General features: G+C 43.4%; 1 protein-coding gene across 3 annotated transcripts in view; it reads right to left on the reverse strand.

Moving 5' to 3' along the window:
• spdya (speedy/RINGO cell cycle regulator family member A) overlaps nt 1-16,459 on the reverse strand; it is a 79,788-nt gene that overhangs the window by 3,065 nt on the left and 60,264 nt on the right. For all 3 annotated transcript variants that reach the window (XM_068019509.1, XM_068019517.1, XM_068019525.1), the window contains exon 6: nt 7,984-8,269. In XM_068019509.1, the coding sequence (XP_067875610.1) occupies nt 7,984-8,269 (286 nt within the window). The remainder of the gene's footprint in view (nt 1-7,983; nt 8,270-16,459) is intronic.

Raw genomic sequence — 16,459 nt, forward strand, 5'->3', positions numbered from 1 at the left:
CTGCTACCCGTCTTAAACAAGGGGACAACATTAGCAATTCTCCAGTCCTCCGGGACCTCACCCGTGTTTAAGGATGCTGCAAAGATATCTGTTAAGGCCCCAGCTATTTCCTCTCTCGCTTCCCTCAGAAACCTGGGATAGATCCCATCCGGACCTGGGGACTTGTCCACCTTAATGCCCTTTAGAATACCCAACACTTCCTCCCTCCTTATGCCGACTTGACCTAGAGTAATCAAACATCTGTCCCTAACCTCAACATCCGTCATGTCCCTCTCCTCGGTGAATACCGATGCAAAGTACTCGTTTAGAATCTCACCCATTTTCTCTGACTCCACGCATAACTTTCCTCCTTTGTCCTCGAGTGGGCCAATCCTTTCTCTAGTTACCCTCTTGCTCCTTATATATGAATAAAAGGCTTTGGGATTTTCCTTAACCCTGTTTGCTAAAGATATTTCATGACCCCTTTTAGCCCTCTTAATTCCTCGTTTCAGATTGGTCCTACATTCCCGATATTCTTTCAAAGCTTCGTCTTTCTTCAGCCTCCTAGACCTTATGTATGCTTCCTTTTTCCTCTTAGCTAGTCTCACAATTTCACCTGTCATCCATGGTTCCCTAATCTTGCCATTTCTATCCCTCATTTTCACAGGAACATGTCTCTCCTGCACGCTAATCAACCTCTCTTTAAAAGCCTCCCACATATCAAATTTGGATTTACCTTCAAACAGCTGCTCCCAATCTACATTCCCCAGCTCCTGCCAAATTTTGGTATAGTTGGCCTTCCCCCAATTTAGCACTCTTCCTTTAGGACCACTCTCGTCTTTGTCCATGAGTATTCTAAAACTTACGGAATTCCCAAAGTAGTCCCCTACTGAAACTTCAACCACCTGGCCGGGCTCATTCCCCAATACCAGGTCCAGTATGGCCCCTTCCCGAGTTGGACTATTTACATACTGCTCTAGAAAACCCTCCTGGATGCTCCTTACAAATTCTGCTCCATCTAGACCTCTAACACTAAGTGAATCCCAGTCAATGTTGGGAAAATTAAAATCTCCTATCACCACCACCCTGTTGCTCCTACATCTTTCCATAATCTGTTTACATATTTGTACCTCTATCTCACGCTCGCTGTTGGGAGGCCTGTAGTACAACCCCAACATTGTTACCGCACCCTTCCTATTTCTGAGTTCTGCCCATATTGCCTCACTGCTCGAGTCCTCCATAGTGCCCTCCTTCAGCACAGCTGTGATATCCTCTTTGACCAGTAATGCAACTCCTCCACCCCTTTTACCTCCCTCTCTATCCCGCCTGAAGCATCGATATCCTGGGATATTTAGTTGCCAATCATGCCCTTCCCTCAACCAAGTCTCAGTAATAGCAATAACATCATACTCCCAGGTACTAATCCAAGCCCTAAGTTCATCTGCCTTACCTACTACACTTCTTGCATTAAAACAAATGCACCTCAGACCACCAGTCCCTTTGCGTTCATCATCTGCTCCCTGTCTACTCTTTCCCTTAGTCACACTGACTTCATTATCTAGTTCCTTACAGGCTTTAGTTACTACCTCCTTACTGTCCACTGACCTCCTCATTTGGTTCCCATCCCCTTGCCACATTAGTTTAAACCCTCCCCAACAGCGTTAGCAAAAGCACCCCCAAGGACATTGGTTCCGGTCCGGCCCAGGTGTAGACCGTCCAATTTGTAATAGTCCCACCTCCCCCAGAACCGGTCCCAATGTCCCAAAAATCTGAACCCCTCCTTCCAGCACCACCTCTCAAGCCACGCACTCATCCTGACTATTCTTTCATTTCTACTCTGACTATCACGTGGCACTGGTAGCAATCCTGAGATTACTACCTCTGAGATCCTACTTTTTAACTTGGCTCCTAACTCCCTAAATTCTGCTTGTAGGACCTCATCCCGTTTTTTACCTATATCATTGGTGCCTATGTGCACAACGACAACTGGCTGTTCACCCTCCCCTTTCTGAATGTTATCGTAAAACTATGACCTCTCGTTCTAGATTGCCCCACCAGAAGAAACATTCTCTCTACGTCTACTTTGTCAATCCCCTTAATCATCTTGTATACCTCAATTAGATCTCCTCTCATTCTTCTAAACTCTAGCAAGTAAAGGTGTTAACTGCTCAATCTCTCTTCATGAGGCAAACCCCTCATTCCTGGAATCAATCTAGTGAACCTCCTCTGAACTGCCTCCAATGCAACTACATCCCTCCTCCAGTAAGGGGACCAAAACTATCCACAATACTCCAGGTGCAGTCTCACTAGTGCCTTGTACACTTGCAGCAACACTGCCCGACTTTTCTATTCTATTCCTTTAAATAAATAAATGCCAAAATTCTATTTGCCTTTCTTATTATCTGCTGTACCTGCATGCTAGTTTTCTGTGATTCATGCACGAGAACACCCAGATCCCTCTGCACCAAAGCACTCTGAAGTTTCTCTCCATTTAGATCATAATTTGCCTTTCTATTCTTCCGACCAAAATGGATAACCTCACACTTATCCACATTAAACTCCATCTGCCAAATTTTGGCCCATTCACCTAACCTATCCATATCCATTTGTAAATTTCTTATTTCTTTATCCCACCTATTTTAGTGTCATCTGCAACTCTGGCTATAGTACCTTCCATCCCTGCATCCAAGTCATTAATATAGATTGTAAATAGTTGGGGCCCGAGGACCGAACCCTGTGGCACCCCAGTAGTTACATCTTGTCAACCAGAAAAGGACCCATTTATCCGACTCTCTAGTTTTCTGTTGGTTAGCCAATCCTTTATCCAAGCTAATAAATTGCCCCTAACCCCAAGTGATCTTACCTTGTGTATTAACCTTTTGTGCAGCACCTTATCAAATGCCTTCTGGAATTCCAGATATACTACATCTACAGGATCCCCATTATCCACTTGTTACATCTTCGAAGAACTCTAGCAAATTAGTCAAACACAATTTACCCTTCATAAAGCCATGCTGACTCTGATGGATTGCGTTTTAACTTTCTAAATGTCCTGTTATTACCTCCTTAATAATGGATTCTAACAATTTCCCAATGACAGATGTTAAACTAACTGGTCTATAGTTTCCTACTTTCTGCCTCCCTCCCTTTTTGAATAAGGGCGTTATATTAGCTTTTTTCCAATCCACTGGAACCTTTCCTGCATCCAGGGAATTTTGGAATATTATAACCAATGGATCCACTATCTCCGCTGCCACTTCCTTTAAGACCCTAGGATGTAAGCCATCAGGCCCTGGGGACTTGTCTGTCTTCAATCCCAATAGTTTGCTCAGTACTTTTTCCCTAGTGATGATGATTGTTCTAAGTTCCTCCCTTTCTATAACCTTTGCATTACCTGTTACTATTGGGATGATACTGGTATCCTCCACCGTGAAAACTGAGGCAAAATACTGATTTAGTGTCTCTGCCATTTCTGTGTTCCCCACTATTAACTCCCCAGTCACATCCTCCAAGGGACCAACATTCACTTTAATTACTCTCTTCCCTTTTATATACTTATAGAAGATTTTGCTATCCATTTTTATATTTCGCACTAGTTTTCTTTCATAATTTACCTTTGCTCTTTTTATTACCTTTTTAGTAACCCTTTGTTGATCTTTAAAAGTTTCCCAATCTTCCAGCCTGCCACTGGCCTTTGCAATATGGTGTGCCTTAGTTTTTGTCTTTATGTTATCCTTAACTTCCTTGCTTAGCCATGGATGTTTTTCCCCCTCTTACAATATTTCTTCCTCTCTGAAACATAGTTTAGTTGGGAGGAATTGAATATCTCCTTAAACATCTGCCACTGCTCATCAACTGTCCTACCTTTTAGTCTTCCTGCCCAGTCCACTAGGGCCAAATCTGTCCTCATGCCTATGTAATTACCTTTGTTTAACTCCAGAACGCTAGTGTGGGACTCCAGTTTTTCGCCCTCAAACTGAATGTGAAATTCTATCATGCTATGATCACTCTTCCCAACAGGATCCTTAACTATGAGATCATTAATTAATCCCACCTCATTACATAATACCAAATCTAGAATAGCCTGCTCTCTGGCTGGTTCCACAACATATTGCTCCAAAAAACAATCTCTAATACATTCAATGAAATCTCCCTCGAGGATACCGTTGCCAATTTGATTAATCCAGTCTCTATGCATATTAAAATCACCCATGATTATTGCAGTACCTTACAAGCCCCCAGTATTTCCTGGTTTATACTTTGAACCACTGCAGAACTACTGTTTGGGGACCTATAGATTACTCCCACCAGGGACTTCTTTCCCTTGCTATTTCTTATTTCTACCCAGACTGATTCTACGTCTTGATCTCCAGTGCCTATATCATTTCTCACTACAGCACCTTTACTAATAAAGCTACACCACCTCCTTTTCCTTCCTGCCTATCCTTCCGAAATACTGAGTACCCTTGGATATTCAATATCCAAACCTGTTTCCCTGCAACCACGTCCCAGTAATTGCCACTAAATCATAACCATTTGTCTCTATTTGCACTGTTAACGCATTAATTTTATTCCAGATGCTTTGTGCATTCAGATACAAAGCCTTTAAGTTTGTTCTATTATCAAATTCCCCTACCCTTGTACGATTCCTTGGTGCAATATGACGTTCACACATTCTGTCCCGACCTTTTATTTTCTGGTAACAATCAGCCTCATCACTAACCTGCACTCCTACCTTCTCCTTTAGCTTTGACTTCCTAACTTTCCATGCAACTGAACCCTCCCCCCCACCCCTATTTCGTTTAAAGACCAATCTACAGCCCTAGTTATGCGATTCGCCAGGACTCTGGTCCCAGCATGATTCAGGTGGAGCCCATCCCATCAGAACAGCTCCCTCCTTCCCCAGTACTGGTGCCAATGTCCCATGAATTTGAACCCATTTCTCCCACACCAATCTTCGAGCCATGCATTTATCTCTTTAATCTTATTGACCCTGTGCCAATTAGCTCGTGGCTCAGGTAGTAATCCGGAGATTAATACCTTTTTGGTTCTGCTTTTTAATTATTAATGTATTAAAATTCCATCTGCCACTTGTCTGCCCATTCAGCTAGCCTATTGATGTCCTGTATCGGCAAATTTTGCTCTGTATTCCAATAACCAAGTTATTTATATTTATGGGGAACTCCACTATCTACCATCCTCCAGTCTGAAAAACAAGCATTTACCACAACTTGCTGGTTTCTGTCCTTAAGGCAATTTTCTTTTATCCAACCTAATCCAGAACCTCCTATTCCATGACCCTCAATTTTGTTATCCAGCCTTTAATATGATACTTTGTTAAACGTTTCCTTAAAATCCATATAGACAACATCCAGAGCATTCCCTTCATCAAACTTCTCTGTTACTTCATCAAAAAATTCAGATTAGTTAAATATGATCCGCCTTTTACATATCCGTGCTGGCTTCTCCTTAATGAACACAAACCTCTTCAAGTGCCTGTGCAATTGTATAAAAGATTTATACTTTTACTGGTTGATAGTTTGTGACCCACATAATTACCTAACAGAATTCACCTACACAGATAAAATGTTAACTTTGGATAATGGACAGAAACAAGCTCATATAAATTTGACTTTGACCACTGATTTAGTCAACTATTATTAATAAAGAACAGTAACTGATCTGAGATAAAACTAGGCAGTCTCCAGGTGAGAAAAACACGATGGACAACCATTAATGTCATCAATAAGCATGCCTTTTATCCTCCAGCCAGCTTTATTGCCCACTCATGCACAGTTTTCATCGTTCAAATTTAAACACAATACTACAGCATAGTTGTTACATTACTGGATTAATAATCTAGAGGTTTGGACTAAATCCAGAGAATGAGAGTTCAAATCCCACCATGCCAGTTGAGAATTTGAATTTATTGTTAAAAATCAGGAGGTAAAAACTTGCTACCAGTTAAAAAAAAAAGAGCATGAAGCTCCTAGATTGTCATAAAAAAGCCAACTGGTTCACTAATAACGTTAAGGAAAGGACGCCTGCTGTTCTTACTGTCTGGCCTGTGTATGACTCCATTCCCACACCATTTTGGTTGATTCTCAACTGCCCTCGAAAGTGGCCATGTAAGCCACTCATTTATATTGATGATTGCAGCTGACTACACAGATTTAGCATAGGATGGGATCCCTTTTCCAGTCACAGCTTCCTTCTTTTTCAGTTAAGTCAACCACAACTTCTTCATTCTGCAAGTCACTCCCTAATAAAACCTCTTAACAACATGGACATGGAAACTCCTACTGATTTTACACTTTATGGGATTCTATCCATACTTTGATGAGAGGTATATATACTGTCCTGTACTGCAAACCAAATGTATGGGTGTTAAATTACACTCGGTAGCTGCCGCTCCTTTACTGTAGCCTCAAACCTGTACGAATGCTGTTTTTCCTCCTTGGGTTTGTGGATTTCTTTTTCTTCTCGTGTCTGCGCAGCTTCTGTGCAGACTCCAGTTTAAGCACCTTTTATGTAATCAGTATGTGAATTTTCTTTCTGGGCAATCAGGGTAATTCTAGCTCTTAGATACTGTCTTTATGAGCTTTTGCAGGCATTTTCAATACCGGTGTTTGCTTCTGCTTGTTTAATCTAAACTACCACAGAAGTTTATTTAATTAGAATCACTTACAAAATCAAGAACTAACAGTAACTGAAGTTACTCCAAATAACAGAGCAGCTACAAACCAAATCATGGGAGGTTAAAGAGAGAAACTTGTCAGTTAAGTTCCTTCAATTAGCTTGCTTCACAGACCTTGGCTAAAAAGATGAGCAAATGTTTCTCAGAAGGGAGTAGCTGCCCAGCCTGACTGATTATGGTCCTCCTTGCAAGTGCATTTGTATTCTAGCTACAGATTTGCATGTAGCCTCTGTATCTGTTGCACCTGTATCAGTAGTGAATTTATATATCAGTTTTGTAATTTAATCTCCCCTTTGAGAAGTCAGACTGCCAAAAAAGACAGTAAATTCCAATACACATAGAAAAAAGCGTGCCGATGGCCACCTGTGGCATTTGGCAAGTGCTGTGTGCGTTAGGACTACCCTGATTATATAGCTTGGTGGTGCATGCATAATTGTTTCTAGCACATTGGTGTGTTTGTTGGTGGTTTACTCAGCTGCATACGTTTGTTGATAATCAGCTATAGGTCGAGCTTCTTATGCACTTTGTGCAGAGCCAAAAGGCTAGAAGCCATGATCCCAGCATTCAGCTGAAGAAGCCTTTTTGACATCATATTGATTTTTACTTCAGCTCATCTGCAGTTGAAACCTTCAACCATGCCTTCGTTGTCTCTAGATTCAGCTATTTCAATGCTCTCCTGGCTGGCTTCCCACCTTGCACCTCCATAAACTTGAGCTCATCCAAAACTCTGCTGCTGTATCCTAACGTTACAAGTTCCGTTCACCCATCACCCCTGTGCTCCCTGAGCTACATTGGCTCCCAGTCTGGCAAAGCGTCGATTTTAAAATTTTCCTCCTTTTTTTGAAATCCCTCCATGGCCTCGTTCCTCCCTATCTCTGTAATCTCCTCCAGCACCACAACCCTCTTAAGATATCTCTGCTCCTCCAATTCTGGCTTCTTGAGCACCCCCGAGTGTTCACCACTGGTGGCCATGCCTTCAGCTGCCACAGTCTTATGTTCTGGAATTGCCTCCCTAAACCTCTTCGCCTCTCTCTTCTTTAAAACACTCTTCAAAACCTACCACTTTGAGCAACCTGTCCTAATATGTGGCTCAGTGTCAAACTTTGTTTGATAATACTCCTATGAAGCATGTTGGGACATTTTACTACAGTAAAGGCATGACATAAATGGAAGTAGCTGTTGTGATGTGGAGCTAGCACTAGCGGAAGTGCTAAAGGCTCCTGATCCCCTTTTGTGCTGAAGTTTCTATGATCCCATCCCTCACTTTGATGAGGACATGAAAATTCTTCATGACAGAGTATTCTTACCAGTTGTGGAATAGTAGGTATTAGGCTCCATGTCAACGGAATGCTGCTCAGGATTACCCCGATACAAGTCTTTTTTAGTTATTATCAGACTTTCACAAGAGGAGGAGGATGATATATGCATGCCAAGGAAACCCTCTTTCTGGCCACAGAGCGAACAATGAACTGGTGTGTCACATGGACCCCGAGGTATTTTGACTTCATTTCGTGTGTATCTTCTGATGGCACCACTGTGATGCAATGGCCTTCCCCGTTGCCAGATGTAATGAGATGGAGCAATTGCCATAACCTATCAAAACAAAATTGTTTTACATGTAGATTTATGTGGTCCAGAAATCACTGAGCTACACCATACATATCTAAAATTCCTTCAATTGTTTTATGCAATGTACATATTACAGATTTGTTCCTGATTGAGGTACCAAGTGAGGTGAAGGAGTGAATAAGGCTGTTGGTAATGGCAGATTACTCATTGTTGCTGCAATCTTCCTCATTCTCCTGATGAAATCACTTCATATAAACAGTGTAATATCTAAATCGCCTGGAGCCACTGTCATTTTAAGAACTTCTTGTACAACTGGTACCCGACTCTTAATCATCTGTACATAGGAACAAAGGAGTAGGCCATTCAGCCCATCAAGCGTGCTCTGCCATTTAATATGATCATAGCCCATCATCCACTTCAATGCCTTTTTCCCACACTATCCCCATATCCCTTTATGTCATTGGTATTTAGAAATCTGTCAATCTCTATTTTAAACATACTCAATGACTGAGCTTCCACAGCCCTCTGGGGTAGAGAATTCCAAAGGTTCACAACCCTCTTAGAAAAGAAATTTCTCCTCATCTCTGTCCTAAGTGGCATCCCCCTTACTTTGAAATTGTACCCCCTGGTTCTAGACTCCCCAACCAGGGGAAACGTCTTAGCTGCATCTACCTTGTCTATCCCTTTAAGTATTTTGTAGGTTTCAATCAGCTCACCTCTCATTCTGAGAAACTCTAGAGAACACAGGCCCAGTTTCCCCAATCTCTCTTCATTGGACAGTCCCACCATCCCGGGAAGAAGTCTGGTGAACCTTCATTGCACTCCCTCGATGGCAATAATATTCTTCCTAAGGTAAGGGGACCAAAACTGCAAACAGTACTCCAGGTACAGTGTAACCAAGGTTCTATACAACTGAAGAAAGACTTCACTACTCCTGTTCTCAAATCCTCTTGCGATAAAGGCATACCATTAGCCTTCAACATACTGCCTTATTCTAGGTAGATCCCAATTAGCGGGCTGGCAGGTCTTAGTCCCAGCAGTGCCACCGGGAGTGGTGGCCACTCCTGGGAATACACCCCAGCTGAAGACAGAAGATGTTGGGGAGCCCCGGAGAACCGGTAAGTTTCTGGGGCTTCGCCGGGGCAATCGGTCGGGCGGGGACGCGGGCGTGTTGGGGGTGGTTGGGGCATTGGGGACAGCTCTCTGTCAGGCACAATGTGCCTGATCATGAGGGCCCCCCACAGGCCATCAGAAAGCTGCCTGCTTTTGTCAGGGAGCTTCTCTTGGGCCTAGGCCGCACGACCGTCCAAAGGTAAAATCGCCATCGTCTTGGGTGGAGGCCCTTAAGTGATCGTTAACAGGCCATTTAAGGGCCTTGATTGGCCTGGGGCGGGCTGGGAAGGACCCCCCCCCGAGCCTCTCACTCCAATTTACACCCCCCTCTCCACCCCCCCACCCCCCGCTCTTTGGGGGTCGTAAAATTCAGCCCATAATTTCCCTTTCATAAATTCAAGTTGACTCTGCTTACTCATATTATGATTTTATAAGTGTTCTCATAATAGATACTAGCATTTTGTCTACTATTGATGTTAGGCTAACTGGCATATAGTTCCCCGCTTTCTCTCCTTTCTTACATAGTTGGGTTATGTTTGTTACCTTCCAATCCTTGGGAACTGCTCTAGAATCTAAGGAATTCTGAAAGATTAAAATCAACGCATCCACCATCTCTGGCGCTACCTGTTTTAAAAACCTTGGATGCAGGTCATCAAGTCCAGGGGATTTGTTGCCACTTAGTGTCATTGATTTCTCCACTACTTTTTCTTTATTAAACTGATTTCTTTAAACCAAACTTTTAAAACCTAGTAATTGCTTCTACATTAGGTTGGCATGAAAAATAGGGGAATAGCTCAGGGAAAGCTTTGTATAAAATCTCCTTCACCTTGCCATTTCCTTTCCTTTCAAGTGTCAGCCTGGCACAATTAAGAGTCATAGAGAGATACAGCACTGAAACAGGCCCTTTGGCCCACTGAGTCTGTGCCAACCATCTATTTATACTAATCCTACATTAATCCTATATTCCCTACCACATCCCCACCATCCTCCTACCTACACTAGGGGCAATTTACAATGGCCAATTTACCTATTAACCTGCAAGTCTTTGGCTGTGGGCGGAAACCAGAGCACCCAGTGGAAACACACACGGTCACAGGGAGAACTTGCAAACTCCGCACAGGCAGTACCTAGAACCGAACCTGGGTCGCTGGAGCTGTGCAGTTGCAGTGCTAACCACTGCACTGCTCTCTGTGTCAATTGATAGCACTCCCATTTCTGACTCAAAAGGTTGTGGATTCAAAGCACAATCCTGTAACTGAGAACAAAATTCGCTGATGGTGCAGTACATAGTTTACTAGCCTTTGGATGAGAAGCTAAACAGAGCCAGCTCAGGTTGATTTAAAAAATCATCTTGGCATCATTTTAAGAATAGAAGGGTGATTCTTCCACATTTGGCCAACATTCTACCTTTAACCAAAGGCAGACTGACTGGTCATTCGTCTCATTGCTGTTTGTGGAACCTTGATGTGTAGAGTGGCTGCCATATTCAACGAAATAACATCAGTGACTCCAATTCAAAAAGTAATTAAATGGGACATCCTGACAGATGTGACAAGGTGTTACATAAATACAAGTTCTACAAAATTCCACTGCTTAGTGCCACGGGTGTCATTTTGTTAACAAAATGGCATTTGTGCCACATGTGCAATTCTGGTGCAGGCCTCACTGGACACCATTTTGGGTGGTTCGCTTGTGCAGGTGCTGGAAGCGTGCAGTGGACGCATGCTGATCGCGATGACGTCAGTCAGTATGTAACGTTGGTTTGATGCTTGCAATATCATTTTCGACCTGAACGCTCCAGCTAACACCCTCTCTTAATCTTGCATACTTGAACACGCATTCAGCTGCAAGAAGTACCACCCCCAGCGCTATTTAGGGATCATCAACTACTTTCAGTTTAGTTGCTGATTGATTTCTACTGGCTGCTGCTGAGTAAAAGTGTTTGGTGGTTTGAACTGCTATTTGAAGTTGGTGAAATCTACAAGGAGTGGTGTGGCACATGGTGAAGGCCTTAGTTCTGATTTCAAGGGTTCTGCTGGCCCGCTTGCTCCCTGTCATGGGCGCAGCAGTTTCTATCTCTTTTGACCTGCAATGTGACAGGGAGACAGAAGGGACACAGAGGAGGACAAGAGGAGGGAGGGTGAAGAGGAGAAGGGCTCTTATCAGGAAACCATATCTACCCACAGTCTTCAGGGAATATTTCTCCTATCTCAATCTCAGTGAGGAACAGTCTAAACAACATCTCTACTTCACTACAGGGGTGCTCACTGAAATCTGTCTCCCCGAGGACAGCATTGCCAGTGACTGTGAAGGTGACTGTAGCCTTGAGTTTTTTTTGCATCAGGCTCCTTCTAAGCTGAACCAGGCAATTATTTTCAACATGTCACAGTTTGCCATCCATTACTGAATGAGGGAGGTCACTGAGCCTTTGTGTGCAGAGATTTTACCTTTCATTCCAAAGAAAAGTAGGTAGAGCAATCATACAGTTAGCCAGGATAGCAGGCTTCCCCATTGGGCAAGGTGTCATTGACTGGAGACACGTTGCTTTGCGGGCACAGCACGTAAATTCATAGATGTACCACATCTGGAACGGATACCATTCTCACAACGTCCAGCTGGTGCAAAATCATACACAGTGCATCGTGGAGGTTAATGTCTGGCATCTTCCTGAGTAACTCACTTCCTGTCTGGCCAAATCCCATCCACTATCCACAAGACACAAGTCAGGAGTGTGATGGAATACTCTCCACTTAAAGTCCGTTCTAATCCTTATGTTTAAAATAGTAAAAGAACTAGTGGTAAGCTTAATAAAATATATATAAAAAAGGAAAATAAAATAATTGAACAAAATAATTAAGTACTTAATTAAAACACATTGAGGATGGCAGGACAGGTGATGCGTCACGGCTGCAGCATGTGGGAGCTCCTGGATGCCAGTGTGATCCAGGGCAAACACATCTGCAGTAAGTGTTTGCGGCTCGAAGAGCTTCGGCTCAGAGTCATTGAATTGGAGTCCAAGCTGCAGACACTGTGACATATCAGGGAGGGGGAAAGTTACCCGGACATTTTGTACCAGGAGGCAGTCACATGCCTTAGGATCGGGTCTTCTGATTTGGTCATTGATCAGGGACAGGAAAGTGTGACTGCAGCTGAGGCAGGTAAGGGGACCCAGAAGGCAGGAGTGCAGAAGCCTCAGCCTTTGTGATTGTCCAACAGGTCTGAGGTTCTTTCAGCTTGTTTGGATGAGAGTGGAGGCTGCAGGGTGGATGACCAACCTGACCATGGCACCAATGAACAGGAAGCCATTCGAGTGGAGGGAGAAAAAAAGGAATGCAGTGGTAGTAGGGGACAGTATAGTTAAGGGGATTGACACTTTTCTCTGCAGCAAACAGCAAGAGTCCAGATGGCTGTGTTGCCTGCCCAGTGCCAGGGTTCAGGACATCTGCTCAGGGCTGGAGAGGAACTTACAGTGGGAGGGGAAGGATCCAGTCATTGTGGTCCATGTAGGTACCAATGACATAGGCAGGACAAGGAAAGAGGTTCTGCCTAATCAGTAAGAGGAACTAGGCACCAAAGTAAGAAGCAGAACTTCAAAGGTAATAATCTCTGGATTATTACCTGAGGCATGTGCAAATTGACTTAGGGCAAATAAGATTAGGAAAGGGTACTAAGGAAATAATAATAATGACGTGGCTTAAAGACTGGTGTGGTAGAAGTGGGTTCTGGTTCATGGGGCACTGGCACCAGTACTGGTGAAAGTGGTGGCTGTGCCGTTGGGGCGGTCTCCACCTGAACCGTGCTGACGCTGGTGTTCTAGCGAGCCGCATAACTAGGGAAGTAGAGAGGGTTTTAAACTGAATAGTGGGGGCAAGGGATCAAATTTGGGAAGATATGGTAAATCAAGGAGTACAGACAAGGCAAGAGAGAAAGGTATTAATATGGGAAATGATAAACAGATTTTAACCTACATATAGACTGGAAAAATCAGACGGGCACAGGTAGCCTAGATAGGAGTACATAGAATGTTTTCGGGATAATTTCTTGGAACAATACATTCTGGAACCAACCAGACAACAGGCTATACTAGACCTGGTATTATGCAATGTGATAGGATTAATAATGACCTCATAGTTAAGGCACCCCTAGGTAACAGCGATCATAATATGATTGAATTTTACATTCAGTTTGACGAGGGAAGAGTGAGTCCAAGACTAGTATTTTAAACTTAAATAAGGGCAATTATGAGGGCCTGAAAGCAGAGCTAGCTAAAGTGAACTAGCAATTCAGGTTAAGGGATAGGTCAATAGAGATGCAGCAGCAGACATTTAAAGAGATATTTCAGAATACGCAGAATAGATACATTTCAATGAGAAAGAAAAATTCCAAGGGTGGGACCCGCCATCCATGGTTAACTCAAACAGTTAAAGATAGTATCAAACTTAAAGAATAAGCCTATAATTGCGCAAAGATGGGAGGAAGCTCAGAAGATTGGACAGAATATAAAAAGAAGCAAACGATGACTAAAAGATTGATAAGGAAGGTAAAATGAGAGGAAAACAGAAAGCTAGCTACAAATATAAAGACAGATAGTAAGAGTTTCTCGATATTTAAAAAAGAAAAGAGTTAACAAAGTGAACATTGGTCCTATAGTAAGCAAGTCTGGGGAATTAATAATGGATAATAAGGAGATGGCAGATGAATTGAACAGATATTTTGCATCAGTCTTCACTATTGAGGATACAAGTAACATCCCAGTATCAGCTATTAGTCAGGAAATGGAAGGGAGGAACTCAAGAAGATTACAATCACCAAGGAAGTGGTACTGAACAAATTGTTGGAGCTGCGGGCTGACAAGTCTCCGGATCCTGATGGACTTCATCCTTGGGTGTTAAAAGAAGTGGCCAGTGAGATGCTTGATGCGTTAGTTCTAACTTTCCAAAATTCCCTAGATTTGGGGAAGGTTCCATTAAATTGGAAAATAGCAAATATAACTCCTTTATTCAAAAAGGGTGGGAGACAGAAAGCAGGAAATTACAGGCCAGTTAGCTTAACATCTGTCTTAGGGAAATGTTAGAAGCTATTATTAAAGATGGTAAAGCAGGGCATTTAGAAAAATTCAAGGTAATCAGGCAGAGTCAACATGGTTTTGAGAAAGGGAAATCATGTTTAACCAATTTATTGGAGATCTTTAAGTTACCTGTGCTGTGGATAAAGGGGAACCAGTGGATGTATTGTACTTAGATTTCCAGAAGGCATTTGATAAGGTGCCACATCAAAGGTTATTGCAGAAAATGGGCAGCACAGTGGCACACTGGGGGCGGCACAGTGGCGCAGTGGTTAGCACTGCAGCCTCACAGCTCCAGCGACCCAGGTTCAATTCTGGGTACTGCCTGTGAGGAGTTTGCAAGTTCTGCCTGTGACCACGTGGGTTTCCGCCTGGTGCTCCGGTTTCCTCCCACAGCCAAAGACTTGCAGGTTGATAGGTAAATTGGTCATTGTAAATTGCCCCTAGTGTAGGTAGGTGGTAGGCGAATGGTGGGGATGTGGTAGGGAATATGGAATTAATGTAGGATTAGTATAAATGGGTGGTTGTTGGTTGGCACAGACTCAGTGGGCCGAAGGGCCTGTTTCAGTGCTATATCTCTAAATAAAAATAAAATAAAAGCTCATGGTATAGGGGGTAACATATTGGCATGGATAGGAGATTGGCTAGCTAACAGGAAACAGAGCACTGAGATGCAGAGGGATCTGGGTGTCCTCGTGCATGAATCACAAAAGGTTTGTATGCAGGTACAGCACGTAATTAGGAAAGCTAATAGAATGTTACTGTTTATCGCGAGGGGAATGGAATACAAAAGTAGGGAGGTTATGCTTCAGTCATTGTGAGACCACATCTTGTGTACAGTACTGGTCTCCTTATTTAAGGATGTAAATACGTTGGAGGCAGTACAGAGAGGACTGGACTAATATCTGGAATGGGCGGGCTGTCTTATGAGGAAAGATTGGACAGGCTAGGCTTGTACCTGCTGGAATTTAAAAGAGTAAGAGGCAACTTGATGGAAACATGCAAGATCCTGAGGGGTCTTGACAGGGTGGATGTGGAAAGGACGTTTCCCCTTGTGGGAGAATCTAGAACTAAGGGTCACTGTTTAAAAATAAGGGGTCGCCTATTTAAGACAGAGATAAGGAGAATTTTTTTCTCTCAGAGGGTCGTGAGACTTTGGAACTCTCTTCCTCAAAAGGCAGTGGAGGCAGAGTCTTTGAATATTTTTAAGGCAAAGGTAGATAGATTCATGATAAGCAAGACGGTGGAAGGTTATCAGGGGTAGGTGGAAATGTGGAGTAATCACTTTAGCCATGAACTTATTAAATGGCAGAGCAGGCTCGAAGGGCTGAGTGGCATACTCCTGCTCCTAATTTGTATGTTCGTATGCCTAATGGGTGCAGCTCTAGCAACACTCAAGAAGCTTCACACCATCCAGAACAAAGCAGCCTGCTTGATCGGCACCCCATTTACCACCCTAAACATTCACTCCCTCCACCACCCGGTGCGCAGTGGCAACAGTACGTACCATATACAAGATGCACTGCAGCAACTCGCCAAAGCTCCTTCGATAACACCATCCAAACCTGCAACCTCTACCACCTAGAAGAACGAGGGCAGCAGACAGATGGGTACACCACCACCTGCAAGTTTCCCACCAAGCCATACACCATCCTGACTTGGAACTATATCCCTGTTGCTTCACTGTCTCTGGGTCAAAATCCTGGAGCTCCCTACCTGATAGCACTTTGCGAGTTTCTCCATCATATCGACTGCAGCGGTTCAAGGTGGCAGCTCACCACCACCTACTAAAGGGCAATTAGGGTTGAGAAACAAATGCTGGCCTTGCCAGCAAGATTCACATCCATGAATGCATTTTTTAAAAATCCTGGCAGTAATTATGATGTCTTCATTCTGCAGCAGCCTGCTGTACCATCAGCATTTGAGCCACCATGAGAAACCAGAGGTGGCTACTGGATGGCAAGGGCTAACCGCTAACTACATGGGTCATGACTCCTGTGTGCAAGCCAGATGCACATGAACAGCATGCACGTAAT

This window comes from Heterodontus francisci, chromosome 3, assembly GCF_036365525.1.
Source record: "Heterodontus francisci isolate sHetFra1 chromosome 3, sHetFra1.hap1, whole genome shotgun sequence".
In the NCBI taxonomy this organism is placed as follows: Eukaryota; Metazoa; Chordata; class Chondrichthyes; order Heterodontiformes; family Heterodontidae; genus Heterodontus; species Heterodontus francisci.